We start from the raw sequence: 18487 nt of genomic DNA, 5'->3' as shown, positions 1-18487 counted from the left end.
ACTTAATTATACATGTGATATTCTATTTTCAACAACATATTGTTACATTTTCAACAAAATAGAATACATGTGATAACAATATGTGATTTGCTAAGCAAATAAAACATACTAGGGAATTGAACACATATATACATGTGATAACAATATGTGATTTGCTAAGCAAAGTTATAAAAAATTAGGTCAAAGTTATAATGATCTGCATAAAACTTATCTTGGTGTACAATAAATTTATTGTATACCTTGTACGCGCAAGACCTTTTGAATAAATAATTGGTGCATGGGAAGTTAACCACTTTTTAAAGTGTAGAGATATATGCAAACCTCAAAGGTAGGCATTAAACGGGCTAATTAATTATCTCAAATCAAATTCTCGTACTAAGTTTTCTTCTACTTGTCACCACAACAATCTAGTTAGTTTTCTGTTAGATTATAAAATTTATGCATTTTTTAATATTATTACGTGGTGAGATGTGTTGTAGAGAAATAAATAGGGGAAATAAGAGAAAGATTTTTGTATTTTAAAAGACGGGAAAGATATTACCACGCATAAAATCAGTTTGGAATTATCGTCTTATGTCCAGCTTCGAGATCAATTAGACTTGAACTCATACCATCAAGACTAAAACTTAACGATTTTTACCATCGGTTAAAGATTTAATCGATTCTAAAAGAATGAATTAGCATGTATGGATTGAAAATTTGATAAATATTTACTCCGTAATTAATCAATTTCATAAAATATACAATAGTCATGCATGCAAATATGGTGCTTTCCTATATTGCATATTTGCATGTGCATTGTGAAGTATGTGCGTCGTTGTAGGCCTTGTAAGTTGTAACCGATCTTCTAGTGCATGCGATTTAATTAAAATGTGAGTGGAAGTGTGATTTAGCAATATATCTTCTGTCCCTTTTTGTCTGCTTTATTCAATTTATTACAATTTTCGAAACGCAATTTGAAATCTACAAATCTAACCGCACACGTAAAATTATAAAATGCGAATTGAAATTTTAAAAATATGCTTTAAATCAAATCTAACAAGTTTTCTCGTGACTATTACGGAGTATTTTATATAGTTTAATGTTAATTTATAGTCAAACATTTTAAAGTTTGACTCAAAAAAAAAACAATGGTGCAAATATTAAAAGGGGAAAGGAATATGCATTAAATCGAATCTAACAAGTTTTCTCGTGACTATATTATTTTTTTTAGTTTAATGTGAATTTATAGTCATAAAATTTAAAGTTTGACTAAAAAAAAGCAATGGTGCAAACATTAAAAGGGGAAAGGAATACTCCGTAACCAAAGTAAAGAATAGAGACGTGTACAATTGTACCTAATTAATTAAATTGAAGCATATAAAAGGTTTCTTTATTAATTAAATTGAATACGGATATATGAACATTCAAAATTTAAAAGAGAATTTAAATTATTAAAATACTTCATTTATTAAAGAAAGAAAAAACAATTAGGATTGACCGTGGTCCAAGTGACGGTTGACGAACAAAGAAATGGGTTACAAAAGGAAGAAACAGAGAAAAGGAGCGACAAAGACAAACAAAAATGTCGATGATGATCAAGAAAATCTACCATTCTACCCATCTTCCAATTTTCAAAGCTCTCAATTTGCCTGGAAGAAGAAGATGATCTGCCACACCCTCGTCACCTTTGCTTCAGTTTCCCCTTCGCCGTAACTTGTCCGCATCTTCACTGTATTAAGGTATTCAATTTCACTTTAACAATCTCCTTAATTCTTGTTCGGATTACTAATTTGTACTTATTTACTCTTAATGCTTGAATTAGTGTTTGTTTCTAGGGCATGATTTGTTTTCTTTTACATTTGTGATTGTTTAGTGACTAGGGTTTTGATTGGTTTTGGTTTTTGTGATTGCAATTAAGAACAGATTGTGGGTTCAATTGTTCAATTGAGTGAATATGTAATGTTAGTTGTTACCAAATTTAACTTTAACAAGGAGGAAATCAATACCTTTTATAGCATTAATACGCTTCTGATCGGCAGAAATCAGATTAGGTCATTTTGGTGCTAGTAATGTTATTGACATGGCAGCTAATTGAAGAGCAATACTAGCATTATCATGTTTTTGAGCAATTATTAAACAGCTGCCCAGATTGCCAATTGAAAACGTAGTCAAGGCCATTTTATAAACATGTTTTTGGCATGTCTAGAGGTGTTTTTGGATTTCAGGACTTGGCAATCTATAGAGTTGATCATTAGTTCCTGTTAATGTTGTTAAATTACTGTGATGCTTCATCCATGATTGTGCACAGAAATCATGTAGGGCGATAGAAATGTAGTACTTGGAGAGTAACTTCAAGAATAGTATAGGGTAAACCTTTGTTCAGTCCCTCACGATAAAAATGGACAATAATGCTTCTTGGTTGCCCCTAAATGCTTCCCCTAGTAGCATGAAAGAACCTCTATATTCCGGTAGATTTGGAGCGCAATCTGGTTTTGAATGCATGCATTTTCATATACTTGTTCTCAACATTTACCCTTGATAAAACTGATCTTGTAAGGATCTATTCTTTGAGGGATACTAATGTTTTGAAATAAACCCTTGTATTCCACGGTTCCATCACGAGGTGTTTTAGGCTTTGAATTTCAAAAGCGCATAAGAATATAACTTCTTGGCCATTGAACTTTGAAGTGAAAGGGGAAACATTCTATTATAGAATAAGATCACAAGCCGTTTGATGCTGGTTGTTTGTCTGCGTTCCCGTGGCCTGTTAGTAATTTTTGTTTTACTCCATTCTGTTCTGTTCTGTTTCTGCCTTTTTCTTTTTTGTTTCTATTTGATTCTGATAGAGGGCTTTATTTAGGTAAAGCAAATACCTCCACCCGAACTCCAATCCCTCTTTTCTTTTCACTGGCTTAGTACTCAAAATTACTTCATTTTGATTTGATTGCAACACAGTGCTACTGTTATGTTTGTGAAGAAGTTGCCCCCTTGCAAAGAATGGAGTAAGTCGCCAATAGGTCATTGCCATGCTACAGCAGAAGATGAGATCTGGAGAACAGAACGGGAATGCAGGAAGAATGTCCCTGCAACTAATATGACAATGGTTAATAAAATTTATGCCATACTTTATAACAATTATGCTGTTACAGATTTTATTGCTAAAAATTATGTCTAATACTTTCCAAATGCAGGCTCGTCACATGCTGACTGTGTGCTTTGAGCAATATCCTCCTGATCAGCCAGAACTAATCAATGGTTTTGCTGGTGGACTGATATGTGATAGTAGTGGAGATTGGGTTGCTGGATTCTCCACGCACATCAATAATGATATCGGCATTCAGGATTGCTCGGTTTTGCCTTACCTTGCTCTCCTCAAAGGCCTTAAACTTGGATGGGCAAGAGGGTTGCGTTTCCTTGAAGTTAAGCTGGGTTTCCAGTACCATGAAGGGTTCTGGGCAGACTTTGAGAAGGACGCTGCAACTGGAAAATTCGATCTTCTTACTCCTGATGATGAGGATCGTGTTTGGACAATCCTATTGGAGGTTGAGAACTGCCTTAACCAAGATTGGTTCATCGATGTGAAAAACACTGCTTCATTTAAAGAGGAAGCTGGTGCAACTGCATTGGCAAAGGTGGCCAGTATTAAACCTCTCAAGCAAATATATGACTTCCCTTCTCACCGCCATACTGCAACAATTAAGGGTTTGGCTAAGTATGTTGAGAGAAATCCCCAGTATCTCCGAGGCAACACTGACAGCAGCAATGATTTGAGGATATATGCTGGACTAGCTCTGTAATGTAAAATTAATAATTGGTACAGGGGAGTTAACCACTTTTAAAAGTGTAGAGATATTAGATATATACAAACCTCAAATTAAGGTAGGCATTAAAGGGGCAAAATAATTACCTCAAATTAAATTCTCGTGCTAAGTTTTCTACTTGTCACCACAACAATCGAGTTAGTTTTCTTCTATTTTTTATGCATTTTTGCAATATTATTATAAGGTAAGATGTGTTATAGAGAAATAAATAGGGACAATAGGAGAAAGACTTTTTTTTAAAGACATGGAAGATGTTACAGCGCATAAAATCAGTCTAGAATTATCGTCTTATGTCCAGCTTCGAGATTAATTAGGTTTGAACTCAAAACATCAAGATTAAAATGAACTTAACGAATTTTACCATCGGTTAAAGATTTAATCGATTCTAAATGAATAAATTAGCATGTATGGATTGAAAATTGATAAATATATACACCGTAATTAATAAATTTCATAAAATATACTATGGTCATGCATGCAAATATGGTGCTTTCCTACATTGCATCATGTGCATTGTGAGTATGTGCGTCGTTGTAGGCCTTGTAGTCGATCTTCTATTCATGCGAAAATATTTTGGGACTAAGGCTTTGTTGTTGTTGTTGTTGCGAGTGGAAGTGTGATTTAGCAATATACCTTATGTCCCTTTTTGTCTACTTTATTTGACTTTTTACGATTTTCGAAACGCAATTTGAAATCTACAAATCTAACCGCGCACATAAAATTATAAAATGCGAATTAAAATTTTAAAAATATGCATTAAATCAAATCTAACAAGTTTTCTCAGGACTATTATTTTTTTATAGTTTAATGTGAATTTATAGTCAAACATTTTAAAATTTGACTCAAAAAAATGCAATGGTGCAAACATTAAAAGGGAAAAGGAATACTCCGTTACAAAAGTAAAAAGTAGAGACATATACTATTGTACCTAATTAATTAAATTGAAGCATATAAAACGTTGCTAGAATACTCCATATGGGATATATGAACATTCAAAATTTAAAAGAAAATTTAAATCATTAAAATACTCCATTTATTAAAGAAACAAAAGACATTTCAAGTAGAATATGAAGTATAATACTTCAATTAATTTCATTATATCTCTAAAAAAAAGCTTAAATCGTAGCGTTTAAGATCACCATGTTGCTGAAGTATTACTAGCATACTCGGACTGGATTGTTTGTTGATGATTGCTCCGATTACAACCGCAATTACCACAAAAAGGTGATGACCCTTGATAGTGAAAGCGTTGACACGTTGGACAATGTTGGCATTTCCCATAAACCACCCTTGTAACTACAACCCTTTTGTCATTCGCATTAGAGCCATTAGCATTATAGCGTTCCATTATAAAACAAAAGGTTCTTTTAGAGAGAACAAAGTAATTGAGAAAAGCTTGAATAATATTGACTCGGCTGGCCAATATATATATACATCTTATAAAAGTGTATTCAACTATACATATCAACATGTTCCAAAAATAACAAGAATATTGTACATAATTACAGGATTTTCATGAATCAAATTTACCACGTATTTTCAACATAATAAGAAATGTTGATTAAAATGAGAATTTTAGTATATAAATAATTGTAATCGAAGCAAGAATATTGTTTTTGTAATATTTGCTGTGAGTATATTAGTATATAGTATCAAGAACTCCGTATAAATTAGTTAATATATACTTTATTAGTTACCTATATTAGTATATAATATTCTTTACTAATTAAACTATATTAGTTAACTATATTAGTATATAGTATATATATAGTACCAAGCACTCCGTATTTTACTTAAAGTTTATGATACGAAATTGTAATTTAGGTAATATAATAATATACTATATTAAACTATATTAGTTAACTATATTAGTATATAGTATATATATAGTACCATCCATGGTCGCTGCTTCCTTTTTCTGGAGATTGTGATTCCTGTTTCTTCCATTGTTGTTCAGCCATCTATGGGGAGCATATATGAATTAGATGAATTAGTACTTGGTCTTGGTTATAATGACAAGAGCGTATTACAATGGAGTCGTGTAAACACCCAAGGGATTTGCATTTGTCATTTGTTTAATCTACATTATTATATCTTGTAAAGACCTAAATTAAAGGACCTGAAGGATCTACATTATTATAACTTGTTAATCTACTTGGTCTTGGTTATAATGGCATGGTGTTTGTTTAATCGACTTAATGAGTTGGATTTTTTTATTACATAAACTTCCATTTGTAATGTATATAAGATGTTTGATAAAATGCTCAATTGAAGTAATAAATTGAATGTATATTTTCTAAATTAGTTTTAGTTGTAACAATGTAGGATTGGAATAAGATGTAGAAGAGAACTAGCTAGCTATGTTGATGTTTTATTCTTGAATGACGGCAAAAGCTCGATCATTTTCAGAATTTGATATGTTTTTCGCTAAGGTTGATGAAGATGAAAATGGCTTTTCTAAAGTGACAATAGTCGTATATTGAAATATGCAATCTGATTATAGATGACGCATTATGATTCCATAAATTGTAACAAGAACCCATAAAAACTCGCCGGTGAGTTTGTGCGTATGTATTGGTGTTGATTGTGAGTATTGGTGCTGATTGTGCAAGCACTCGTCGGTGGGTGCTCGGTGCATTTTTGGTGTTTTGCGCAAGTATTGGTGCTGCAGTTTCAGTGAACATTCCAGCCATCACTCGTCATTTGTGTTCTCCCTAACCAGTTTGACAATTCAGGTTCGGTCAGTGTCTTTTTCCGGCAGTTTGGCAGTTGCGGTGGGTTTGCTGGTGTTGGTGCTTTGGTGGCTATTTCTGGTGAGTTTTAGGTGGCATTTTGGTGTGTTCTACAGCTTGTTTTTTGGGGGCTCGTGCGCTGCGTTTCCTTGCGTGGCTTGAAGGCAATTTACTGGTGTTGTCTTGTTGTGGTATTGAAGTGGCAGGGGTTTTGTGTACTCTATTTCCTTTGGTTGTCTTATTTATTTAGGATAACCTTTCCACGGTTGAAGTGCTTTGATATGGCGGCTTCCGTGGAGAAGTTTCATTGCCCTTTTGTGGGTCTTAGCGGGTGCCAGGATGGAGGTGGGCGTGGTATGGTAAGGAGTTCTCTGATCACTCACTTACGGGATCGTCATTGTTGCTCTGGTGTGCGGGATGTAACCCGTCATTCCCTTACTACCAATTTGCAGGTTTTTTCTGCGGCTGAGGTGACTTTTCGTCGTATGGGAATTTGGCTGTGTGGAGATTGTTTCAAGACGCATACTCATCGTACTAGGTGTCGACATGGCAGTGGTTCTAGTACTGTTTTTGTGGACCCACCTAATTCTGGGGATGGTATTATTCGTTTTATTCTCTTCGGTATTCAAAAGCCTCAAGCTCCTACTGCCGAGCTGTCTTCTTCTGATGCGCCTCGAGAACATCATTTTTCTTTTGATGTTGCTCTTCTAGACACTTTATTGTCTAAGCGGTTGCGTTCTGTGAAATCCATCCCTCCCAAATGTCGTTTGGGTTTTTCGCGAGTTCTAAAAGGGGCGCTTGATAAGGTGATTTGCAGACCAGATGACATTGCTTGTTGGGTTCAGTTGCTTGTGTTGCCTCTTTGTGTGCTCTCGACTTTTTCTCCGCGAAGTAATCGCGAGTGTTCCTCTGGTGTTAGGCGGCGGCGACAGGAAGAGAGTATCACCTCTGCTATTCGTTCTTGGGGTGAGCCTGGTGGTTTTGAGCAGCTTGTCATCGACACATTGGCTAGCGTGTCTCCATTGGATGTTGACGAAGACCATGATTTGGCGGAGCGTAATATTAAGCAATGCAAGAGAAAGATTTCTGACGGTCACTACACTGCTGATGTTAGAGTTCTTTCGTCCTCTGGCCTTGCTCCTTACTGTGGTGCTACTCTGGCTGATTTGCAAGAAAAACACCCTTCCTTTCCGGTCCCTACCTTACCGGATATCCCTGTTGATCATCACCTTACTGCTTCATCCGCTGTTGTGTTGGAGCAGATTAGGGGCTTTCCGCGGGGTACTTCGTGCGGTAGAGATGGCTTGCGTGCTCAACACCTTTTGGATTGCTTGGGTGGTGCTGCTGTAGCTGTTTCTGATGAGTTGGTGGATGCTATTACTCAGGTAGTTAATCTCTTTCTTGCTGGAAAGTGTCCTGGTGAGCTTGGAGGATATATTGCTAGTGCTCCTCTTACGCCGCTTGTTAAGCCTGGTGGTGGTATTCGGCCTATTGCTGTGGGCACTGTTTGGAGGCGCCTTGTTTCTAAGGTCGGGGCTGTTTTGATTGGTCCGCGTTTAGGAAACTACTTCGGAGGGCTTCAGTTTGGTGTTGGGGTTCCAGCTGGTGGTGAGGCTATTCTCCATGCTGTCAATCGTTTGGTTGAGGCTCGTGGGGCTGATGTTGGCCTCTCTATGTTATTGGTGGATTTTCGGAATGCGTTCAATTTAGTTGATCGATCGGCTTTGTTGCGTGAGGTTCGGCTACACTGTCCTGCTCTTTCGTGTTGGGTTGAATTCTGCTACTCTTCTCCAGCACGGCTGTACTATGGGGAGCATACCTTGTGGTCTTGTCAAGGTGTGCAGCAAGGGGATCCTCTCGGCCCTTTGCTTTTCTCTCTGGTTCTACATCCACTGGTGTGTCGAATCAGAGACTCTTTTGATCTATCTCTTCAGGCTTGGTACTTGGACGATGGCACTATCGTTGGTGATACTTTGGTGGTTGGAAAGGTCTTGGAGTTAATTTTGGAAGAGGGTCCTCATTTAGGTCTCCATGTTAATGTTGAGAAGACAGAGGTTTTCTGGCCCTCGGAGGACCCACGTAGTCGTCTAGAGGGTGTCTTTCCTTCGGATATTGCTCGTCCAGCGCTTGGTGTTAAGTTGCTTGGTGGTCCAGTCAGTACGGATTCCTCTTTTTGTAAGGAGTTGGTTTCGCAGCGTGTGTCGAAGACTGTTGTGTTGATGGATGCTGTGGCTAAGCTTAATGATCCCCAGTGTGAGTTGTTGCTTCTTCGTGCGTGTACTGGAGTCTCTAAACTCTACTTTGCTATGCGCACTTGTCCGCCTCATCTTTTCGAAGCGGCCCAATTATCCTTTGATGTGGCTCTTCGGGCTTCTTTAGAGCGTATCGTGACTGCTTCGGGACCTGGGTTCGGTGACTGGCAATGGAGTCTTGCCACCTTGCCTTATTCTTATGGAGGATTGAGTGTTTATTCAGCTGGTGATGTTCGGTATTATGCTTTTCTTGCATCCCGTTTGCAGTCTTCTGGTTTACAGGATTCGCTTCTTCGGCTTTCAGGTGTTGATGGTCGGGGACCGGCCTTTGATGATGCTCTTGGTCTTTTCAATAGGACCGTGGATACCGACCTTATGAGTAGCCCTAGTGAGATCGCTGCCCCCACACTCATGAAGAAATTGGCAGACATATATTTCACGAAGGTTACGGATGATGCGGTATCCGCCTACTCCTTATCTTCACGTCATGTTGCTTTATGGAAATCACAGCAGGGGGATCACTCCTCAGCTTGGTTGCGGGCAGTCCCCATCTCAGGTTTGGGCCAGACTATGAACAGTAAGACTTATCGTTCGGTTCTTTGCTATCGGTTGGGTATTCCTTTGTTCTCTGATTCGGCGTCGTGTTCTGCTTGCTCTCGGGTTTTTGATGGGGACATTTATGGGGATCATGCCGTGTCTTGTGCTGGGATCGTGGGTATCAAACATCGGCATAATGTTGTGCGTGATACCCTTTTGGATATTTGCTATCGGTCGGGGATTTCTGCTCGCAAGGAGGTTGATGTTGGGCTGACTAGTGAGGGTGATGGAGCTCTTCGTCCTGCAGATATATTGCTTTATTCATGGGATGGCGGTCTAGATGTGTGTGTTGACTTGACTGGGTCTTCTCCTATGACGCAATCTGGGTTGTCAGGCTTCGTTCCGGGTCGGGTTGTGGCGGTTGCAGCGCAGCGGAAGCTGGATAAGTATGCGGCACGTTGTAGGGCTTTGGGTTACGGTTTCTTTCCTTTTTCCTTCTCTTCTTTTGGGGAATTAGAGAAAGGGGCAGTTTCTTTGCTGAAGCGGGTCCAGGCGTACTCCAGGGCTCAAGACATTGGGGCGCGGGCTGCTGCCCACATTTTCAGCAGGATCAGGTTCGCCATAGCTAGAGGAGTGGGGGCCCAGATTGTATCTCGGCTCCCCTCCAACTTCTTGTAGTCCACTTGATCTTTGTAGCTTGTTAAGCATGTAACGTTTTGGTGTTTTCTTATAATAATAATAATAATAATAATAATAATAATGATGATGATAATAATAATAATAATAATAATAATAATAATAATAATAATAATAATAATAATAAATAACCCCCAAAAAATACCGTTCCACATTTAAAGGATCAAACACGGGTACAACAGTCTAAGGATGGTCGAGTAAGCTTCGTTTTAAACAGTTTGATAGGGGTCAACACATCCGATACTCGTGCTAGATAAATTGTTTACCGATCACTAAATGACTTTTTTTGTTACCGTATTTCTAAACGTGTAAAATGGTAAATAATTGTACGATGTAAATAAACTGTTTAGGACATAAATACGTAGAGGTAGCTTTTAATTACCAAGAGTGGCTATGATTGAACGGGATCATCTAACTTTTTAAAATAATTAATTTATATAAAACCAAACTCAAGTAAAATAGATGCATAACTCCTAACATTTTCTTAAAGATCAAACTTGTTTATTTCATGTTATAGCCCAAAATTACGATCCACCACCAAGATTGAAAAGGTAGCCATATCATATTATATATGAGTATAAAGTATCATTTAAATTTTAAAGAAATCATATTCAACTGTCTTAAACTAGGTAAAATTTGCTTAAAACATATTTGGTTGTCATAACTTACGTGCTGATACCCCCTTGCTTTAATGGTAAATACGCCGCTCTAATATCTTCATCTCTCCTTTAACTGCGCGCTCATCCGAGTTCGATTCTTGTCAAGGCATAAACTAACAAAAAAAATTAATTCTGACAAACCATTTTATGGGATCATTTTAGTCATGGAAATATCAAATAATGCATTTTTAACTTTTAAAATATGATTTTTTGCAACTCATTGCCTTTATAGGGACTATTAGGTAATTAATTGTCCTCGTTATAAAGAATGAGTGGTTGTTGAAAACATAAAATAGATTTTTTTATGACTAAACAAAGGTTTAGAATATAAATTAAAAATACCAGAAAATGTTTATCGATTTCTAAATGAATTGTTTTGTTACCGTATTTTCTAAACGTGTAAAATGGTAAATAACTTCGTACGCTCTAAATAAATTGTTTAGGACATAAGTCCATAGATTTAGATTTTAATTACTAAAAGCCCGTCTAACTTTTATTTTTATGGGCGTGTTAAATCTAAAGTTATTTATATTTTCTGTAGCACATAACGATGATCCGCCACCAAGTTTGTAAAATGGTAAATAATTAATAACTTCGTACGCTCTAAATAAATGATAGAAACTCCTCACTTCCCTCATTCAACCCCCCACTTCCATTTTTTCTCTACTCTCACACGTCTTCTCCACTGACACCACCACTCCACCCACCTATGAAAACTCCTCCACCATGGTTCTCACAAGCAACAACACCGATCTCACCTCCCTCAAAAGAAAAAGAAACCCATCCTCTCCAGTTCCCATGGATACTTCACCCATGCAATCACCAATTCCCCTCCAATCTCACAACCCAATACTCGCAATCACCCAAGGGGAACCAATCGACATCGATGTTGAGATGAACACCCCAATCTCAAACCCTAGATCCTCAAGACGAAAAACCAAGAAGCGCCTGGTAGAAGATTCCGGTGACCAGCTCGAGGAAACATAGGAACCAAAAGGGAGTTCTCTATCTCAGGGGGAAGGGAAGAGACTCTCTGCGAAGGATAACAATCTGGTTGAAGGGTTTGCAATCAATTCAACATGGTGTGAAGCTTCGAAATTCAATGAATTGATGGAGATCCTCGAGCACCAAAAATGGGTAAGCATGTTGAGTAATTATGCTAAATCATCCCTAATTCCCGAAGCCATGAAAGAATTTTGCAAAAACTTTACTTGTGTTGAGAATGTGTGTTCTAGTAAAGTGGATGGAACTCGTATTGAATTTGATGCTGCGTATTTGGAACAGCTGTTTGGTACTCCCAATAGGGGATTTGATACGTGGTTAAAGGGTCAAATAACAGTTACAATTGATAATGTCAATGAGGATGATATCATAGGTTCAATTGGGGGAGATAGTTCAAGTTCCACCTCCACCACACAAAATTATTTTTCCCCACTCCAAAAATTGTTGTTTAATATTGTTTGGAGGGGAGTAGTACCTCGCACCCAAAAGCGGAACATAGCAAGCCTATTTGATGCATGCCTCATGTATTGCCTTGAAAGAAAAATCTCAATAAACTTTCCTGCCATTATTATCAAACACCTCTCCACTTGCATTCCCAAATACAAAATTCCATACTCTTCTCTCCTCACTGAAATCTTCAAAAGTTTCTCAGTTGATCTAAGCAAATATGATGTCCTTCCGCTAAAATCAACCCAAATCCTCCAATTGAAAATATTAAATATGCTAAACCTTAAGGTTGTCCAGGGAAAGGTGATTAAAGCAGGCAAGGAAGAGAGAAAGGATGAGGAAGAGAGAAAGATGTTGAATTAGATGAGGAAGAGGATGCGGAACTCACTCCTTTAAAAGTGAGTCTCTCTCGAGTTCCTAAAGGGAAGAAAAAGAGTATGGGTTCCCAAGGGAAAAGAAAAAGCATGAGGGTGGCTATGCAGGAGAACAAGAAGAGAGGTCCAGTGTTCATGGAAATTACGGAGGAAGAAGAGGTAAAGGAAATGCCTATAGAAGAGGATGCACTTCCCATCAAACAGGAGGAACTGACTGAAGAAGTTCTGTCAAGGAACATGGCACCTAAATCCTCCAGAAGGTCAAAAGCTTGACATGTTCCTTCAGCAAAGGAACCTGTCTCAGACTATGGTGGTGCCTGGAATGCCAAGGATGACCTGATCAAGGAACTCAAGGCTACAGTCTCTCTCCTGGTGGAACTGCAAGAAGGAACAGACCACAGGATCAGTCAGTTGCAAGCTCACATGGGTGCCTTGGTTGAAGCTGTCAAGTCCCTACAAACCAATCTCCAACATTACTCTGACCAAGCCAATGCAACTCGAGCCACCATCCTCTCCAAGATTAACAACTTGGAAACCTTCGAGGAAACTGTGATCGAAGAAACAACTGCTTCTGGTTCCCCATCCCAAGCCTAAAACCTACTCTGCTTAATCTTATCTTTTTTTTGCCATGGGAAATTTTTTTTCTTTTGGTCTGTATAATTTAAACTCGGGTACTTGTTCCATTTTCAAATAGACTTGCTTGAATTAGTATCTTTTATTACTGGTTTGTTGAATATTGTGTTTGTCTCTTCCTTGTGGTGTGAGTAGGTCCAATACTTTGAGGTTAACTTAACTTGCCAAACGTTGATCGTGATGCAATGAGTTTGGAATTTCTATATTTCGTGCTATACTTTTTGTTAATGTCAATAGGGGGAAGTCAGTTGCAAACTTCCAAGGTGAATCAAACCTAGTTCCTGACTCACCATCTTGTGTACTCCTCCCTGTAAGTTTTTTTCTTTCTTTGTAAGTTACATGATTGGAATATGCATCTGTTCCTAATATTGATTACTCTCTGGTTGTAAAAAGTTTGCATGTGTTGTCATCACCAAAAATGGGGAATATTGTTGTTCCTAGGTTTTGGTTGATGACACACATATTGCAAACTCCCTGATTGCTGTTGCTAATTAATATTGATAGGTAAGTAAGTGAGTTCTTGTGAGGATAGGAACTAGGAATAGCTACTGAAGTTCCTGAGTTGGAAGCAGTAAAAGCTAGAGCACCAAAGGTCAATAAAATACGAGCAACAACTTCAACAATCAAAGTGGTTTACAAATATGCAAAAGAGGATGAAGTTCCTACTCTTGAGTTCCTCTAGCATACAAGAGGAACTCACCACTGTTCCAGAGGTGGAACGTCTGAAGCTTCTGAGTTGCAAGTTTCAGAAAAAGGGAAGACATAAAAGTCTAAGTAGTTTAGTGTACTTAGAATTTTATGTAAAGTATTAATTTCGCGAATGGTATATAAAGAACTCGAGGAACTTAGGATTTACTTTATGTATTTATCAAATGTCTGGCAACAAAGTTTTAAGGAAATTATTTACTTAAATAAATAATTCTTTGCGTTCAATAAAAATCAGATTTTTCCTAAAAATCTTATTTCCTAAATAAAAGCAGTTTTAATATTCCTAAAACTTCTCCTTATATTTTGATAAAACTACAAGCTGATTTTGTGTAAAACTTAAGTGGTTGATTTGGTCTAAACCACGTTCAGTGATTGAGGAAGTTGAGTGGGAAGTGGTCTTCCCTTGTTCCTCAAGTCAAGGGACGTGGAAACCAAAGTTGAGTTTTTGAAGGGAACAAACCCTAGGGATAAACTCTATAAAAGGCCAAACGCTTTTCTGGTAAAATACACAAACATTCTAAGAGTTTTTGCAATCTATCCTAAAACGTTTTAAAAAGATTTCCTAAACAAGTTTGTGTCCTAGTTTAATCCAAGTTCCTAAGGTTCTTTATACATACTTAAGCTTATTAATATTTAGAGTTCTCAAAATTGAATTGTATTTTGAAGCAGTAAGGATAGAATTACTGAGAGGAACACGAGTTAGAGAGGAACTCGTGTTAGTGAGTTATTGCAATCGAGGCATTACTTTAATATAAAAGGTTTCTCTTCTTGATTAGTGTCAAGAAGTTTTTCTCAAATTGTTACTTTTGCTTCTTTATTTCTCTGTCCCTTTGTTATTTCTAAATTCCGCAAGAAACTTGTCCAAAGTTCCAACTACAATTCACCCCCCCTCTTGTGTGTGTTCCTACTGAAATATCATGCTTAATGTTCCTTACCCTATATCAGTTTGCAAACATCTTCACGAAAGACCTTCTGCGCCAGTTATTTTTTTTATTTCAGGGACATTCTTAGCGTACGACCTCCTCCCGCTATGACTGCGGGGGTGTGATAGAGATCGAATCTCTTAGGATATTTTATGTACAATAGACTTTTCAATCGGAAAATATTTTCCTCCCACTTTCCATCATTGGAAAAAAAAAAATCACTCTTCCTCGAAACAAACCACGGAAAAGATTGAAAATGGGAAATTCATTTCCAAGAAAACATTTTACACCAAAATAAACACTCCCCGATCAAAGAAAAAGTACATAAACTTCTTCCTATGCTCAATTTATGATTATAAAGCACAATATCCACACTAGTCAATGGAAATGACGGATACCTGAAAAAATCTTGGCAAAATATATGGAGTTTCACAGTAATAAATTCATTTGATAAATAGAAATTGATAGAGTCGGGGTTGGACAACCTCTCCAGAAGATAATATAAGAAGTACTCCGTATGGAGTAGACGAGAAGCTAACAATAGCAAATAGAACAATGATCTCTCCAAATTCCAGAATCAGAATAGCTTCACATTGCTTGAAACAGAAAACTAACAATAGTACGTTTATGCTGGTCAAATCCCAAAACAGAACCATTTTGCACCTACAGAGTGTTCTTGACTGGATAACTTAGAGTAACAAAACTTACAAAAGGACTGGATATCTTATACTCCAATTTAAGTAATCGGGATATCATCATTGCATAATTTGCAATTACATACATATATTAAGAAGTCATCAAAAACAGGCAGGGTGTCTTAGAAAGTCAGCAGTACCTTACTAGATTTACTGTAGCCATCAGATTCAATTCAGACTGTTTCAAAAAGTTTCATCTATTAGAATTGCGGAGGGCAAGTGAAAGGTTAGTATTGAAGCCTTCTTCGATAATCCTCTGAAACTTGCGCAAAATACTCCAATACGGATAAAGATCTGTAGCATCACAATGAGTTGACCAGTGTTTGCATGGGGCAGCTACATCACACACATAGCAGTAGCACTGCAATTAAACCATCACATACCCCATAATGAATTCAACACTGAACTTAATTGCCTTATAAGAGGAGAATTTGTGTTGTGTATAAAAGCTTTGAGCAAGAACAACAAAAAGGAGCAGGCAAGAAAACTAGACATGTGTAGACCAATCACAGCGAGACCCAGTGTCAACCCCCCGGGGGATGAGTTAAGCTCATGTCAAGACTTTTTGCAACCGCTAATCTATTATCCCAATCTAGCAAGCATGCTTTGGGAGTGATAATACCCCAGGTTAGCATTTATCAGGGCAAGATAAAACAAAATCAGTCCACTCTTTACCAATGATACATCAACAAGTCTACTCGTCTCTCAGTTTTCTGTATTTCGAACTTGGAAACAATCATATTCATCACTTCACCGTAACTGCCAATACACTTGATCAATGAAAGTATCAAGTTTTGTCATTGGATTGGGACAATCAAAACCATGTATGTAAAAATCTAAGAATTCTTCACTTTCAAGAGAACAACGGTTTAAACTCAAAAGTGACAGTTATGTTGGACCATGTAAAAATTTTCAATATAGGTCGCAAGTTGCGACAACATTTTGTTGTCGCAATCTTACGTGTCGGCATTTCATTGGTACAAATAAGCACCATGTAAGCTACACGTCATCAATTTATTTTTACTATCAATTCAATATTTTTACTATGAAATTATATAAATAAGGCAATCAATACAAAGAAGGAAACAAATATTTATTATATTCATAGTAAATATATATTTCCTTTCATCTCATAAATTACACATTAAAAAAATAAAAATTATAATTTAATAATATATTTTTGTGCAATTAAAAAAATACATCAATTTAATTTAAAAATACATCAATTTAGTCACGCACCATTATCATCATCCCATCTAGAGAAGAAGAAGAACCCAGTAAACCAATAAAGACAAATCATTTTCCTAATTTTTTTTATTTTCTAATGTATGGTTAACCTTGGTAACCTGTATGTATGGAACGATCATTACATTTACTAATTGGTTAACCTTATGAAATGTACAATCATTACAGGCTTCCTTGCATTATGAAATGTACAACAATTTTATAACATGTAACTTTCTAATGTACGGTTAACCTTGGTAGCCTGTAATGATTGCATGTAATCGCATAGGTTGTCCCTCATTGAAATGAACTTCTGTCAACAGTCGCATAGGTTAAGATTATATGACCTATTGCCTGTAATGATTTACTAATCTAAGTATAAATTAGTAAATGTATTTTTTTTATTTTTATTTCCTATATCATATTATTCATATAAATAATTAAAAGTATTTTTTCTAATTTTCTATACAAATTAGAATTATTTTTCTGAAATAAAAAATTATATTATTCAATTTGTAAATTAGAATATTAAGATATTCCTACTTTTTTTATGACATTTATAATAGGTCATATAATCTAAATATTTTAGTTTCCAAATACATTTATGACACATAGGCGTGCCATGTCACCACTGTGACACGGCTTAAAGGTCGCATGTTGCGACCTTTATCATTTCCGAATTTTCAAATCTGATTACAAACAGAGTTCTTTATCTTGAATTCTTGATGTATAGATTCATAGTCATTAGTTGACCCAGAAAAACCCATCAACTCTATCAAATCAAACTTAAATATAAAACATTTTGCACAAATCCACAACAACGATCTCAAGTTGAACCAAAACAAATCCCAATCCTTAGAAATTAAATCAAGTTTCAACAGCAAATTACTACCTTTTGTTGGCGAAAGAGGAAACAAGCATAGCTAATTACCACACTCGTCAATCGTAGATTTTATCATGTACTATGAATTATTCATACTAATACACTACATTATAAACTACCAAAAACACATAAAATCCTAAATCAACAAATCAGCTACAAAGAGAAGATGAAAGTTGGACCATTTACAAACCCGAAATTAACCCAAAACGAATTGGAAATCGGAAGAGTAAGTCCCATATCTATAAGGTCATGATTATCTCTCAATTTCTACAATGAACTAACAGATCTAGGGTTTAACAACAGTCAACACAAATTCATTCACCCAAAGCAAAAATAAATTTACCCGACTACAGAATTTACTGTGAGGCGTTTTGTGAAATGGGTAACGAGTACAGAGATGCCTTGGATGTGGGTAGTCTTTAAGAGCCACCTGCAGATTAAGACCACAATCAACAGCAGCAGCTTTTCAGCTGTGATTCTTTAACTAAAATCAAATTGAAGTAATTCTTGGTATTAATCAAAATTACCTGCCCCTTTTCAGCTGTGATGTAAACACCATCATATTTCTTGAAAGAACAGGATTTTTGTTCATAAGGATTGAAGTCCAAAATAAAACAGTCATGAAGTTTTTCAATCATCTTCATGTCCATATTCTTCTTCATTACGAACATGGGTCTCCTGACAGTGAGCCTCTGCTTCTCATGGCGGCGATGGGTCGGTAATAGATATTGATTTGGACGAAGAATGGTAGGTTTTTGACGGGTTTGATGCTGATAGTTTCGTGACATGATAACAGTACAAGTTTGAGTCTAGCTGAAAAAATGAAGAACAAACTAGAGGATGAAATGAAATCATCTACTCTTGTCTCGTAGCCAAAGTCTTGTCATGATTGCGAATAACTTATTTTTCTTTATTTTAA

The 18487-nt window shown here is 36.6% G+C and overlaps 2 protein-coding genes across 3 annotated transcripts; one reads left to right on the top strand and one right to left on the bottom strand.

The window, feature by feature from the left end:
- The first annotated feature begins 1485 nt into the window (after positions 1-1485).
- Positions 1486-4013, top strand: LOC130470650 (uncharacterized). Its single transcript, XM_056841158.1, has 3 exons — positions 1486-1721; positions 2938-3085; positions 3174-4013. The coding sequence occupies exons 2-3, from the start codon at positions 2948-2950 to the stop codon at positions 3777-3779; spliced, it is 744 nt and encodes a 247-aa protein (XP_056697136.1). The 5' UTR covers positions 1486-1721; positions 2938-2947; the 3' UTR covers positions 3780-4013.
- An 11322-nt stretch (positions 4014-15335) lies between these two features.
- Positions 15336-18407, bottom strand: LOC110796656 (RPM1 interacting protein 13-like). Of its 2 annotated transcripts, none has more exons than XM_056841157.1 (3): positions 18096-18407; positions 17912-17998; positions 15336-15797 (listed from the first exon to the last, which is right to left on the bottom strand). In XM_056841157.1, exons 1-3 carry the CDS (start codon positions 18354-18356, stop codon positions 15645-15647), a joined length of 501 nt encoding a protein of 166 aa, XP_056697135.1. In that variant the 5' UTR covers positions 18357-18407; the 3' UTR covers positions 15336-15644. The 2 variants fall into 2 exon arrangements, with proteins under 2 accessions (XP_056697135.1, XP_021857426.2); XM_022001734.2 differs by having other exon boundaries at positions 15336-15822; positions 18096-18401.
- Between the last annotated feature and the right edge of the window lie 80 nt (positions 18408-18487).

Source organism: Spinacia oleracea, chromosome 3 (genome assembly GCF_020520425.1).
Source record: "Spinacia oleracea cultivar Varoflay chromosome 3, BTI_SOV_V1, whole genome shotgun sequence".
Lineage (NCBI taxonomy): Eukaryota > Viridiplantae > Streptophyta > Magnoliopsida > Caryophyllales > Amaranthaceae > Spinacia > Spinacia oleracea.
Note: the sequence above shows the minus strand (reverse complement) of the source record. Positions and strands in the feature narration are given on the sequence as shown.

What these genes read in the sequence shown, in the direction of transcription:
- LOC130470650 (XM_056841158.1), top strand. Translation starts at nt 2,948, where the DNA reads ATGTTTGTGAAGAAGTTGCCCCCTTGCAAAGAATGGAGTAAGTCGCCA. An exon ending in CTGCAACTAATATGACAATG is followed by an intron (nt 3,086 to 3,173) that starts GTTAATAAAATT and finishes TTCCAAATGCAG; the next exon opens with GCTCGTCACATGCTGACTGT.
- LOC110796656 (XM_022001734.2), bottom strand. Translation starts at nt 18,356, where the DNA reads ATGTCACGAAACTATCAGCATCAAACCCGTCAAAAACCTACCATTCTT. An exon ending in TCACAGCTGAAAAGGGGCAG is followed by an intron (nt 17,999 to 18,095) that starts GTAATTTTGATT and finishes CTTAATCTGCAG; the next exon opens with GTGGCTCTTAAAGACTACCC. An exon ending in ACAGTAAATTCTGTAGTCGG is followed by an intron (nt 15,823 to 17,911) that starts GTAAATTTATTT and finishes GTTTAATTGCAG; the next exon opens with TGCTACTGCTATGTGTGTGA.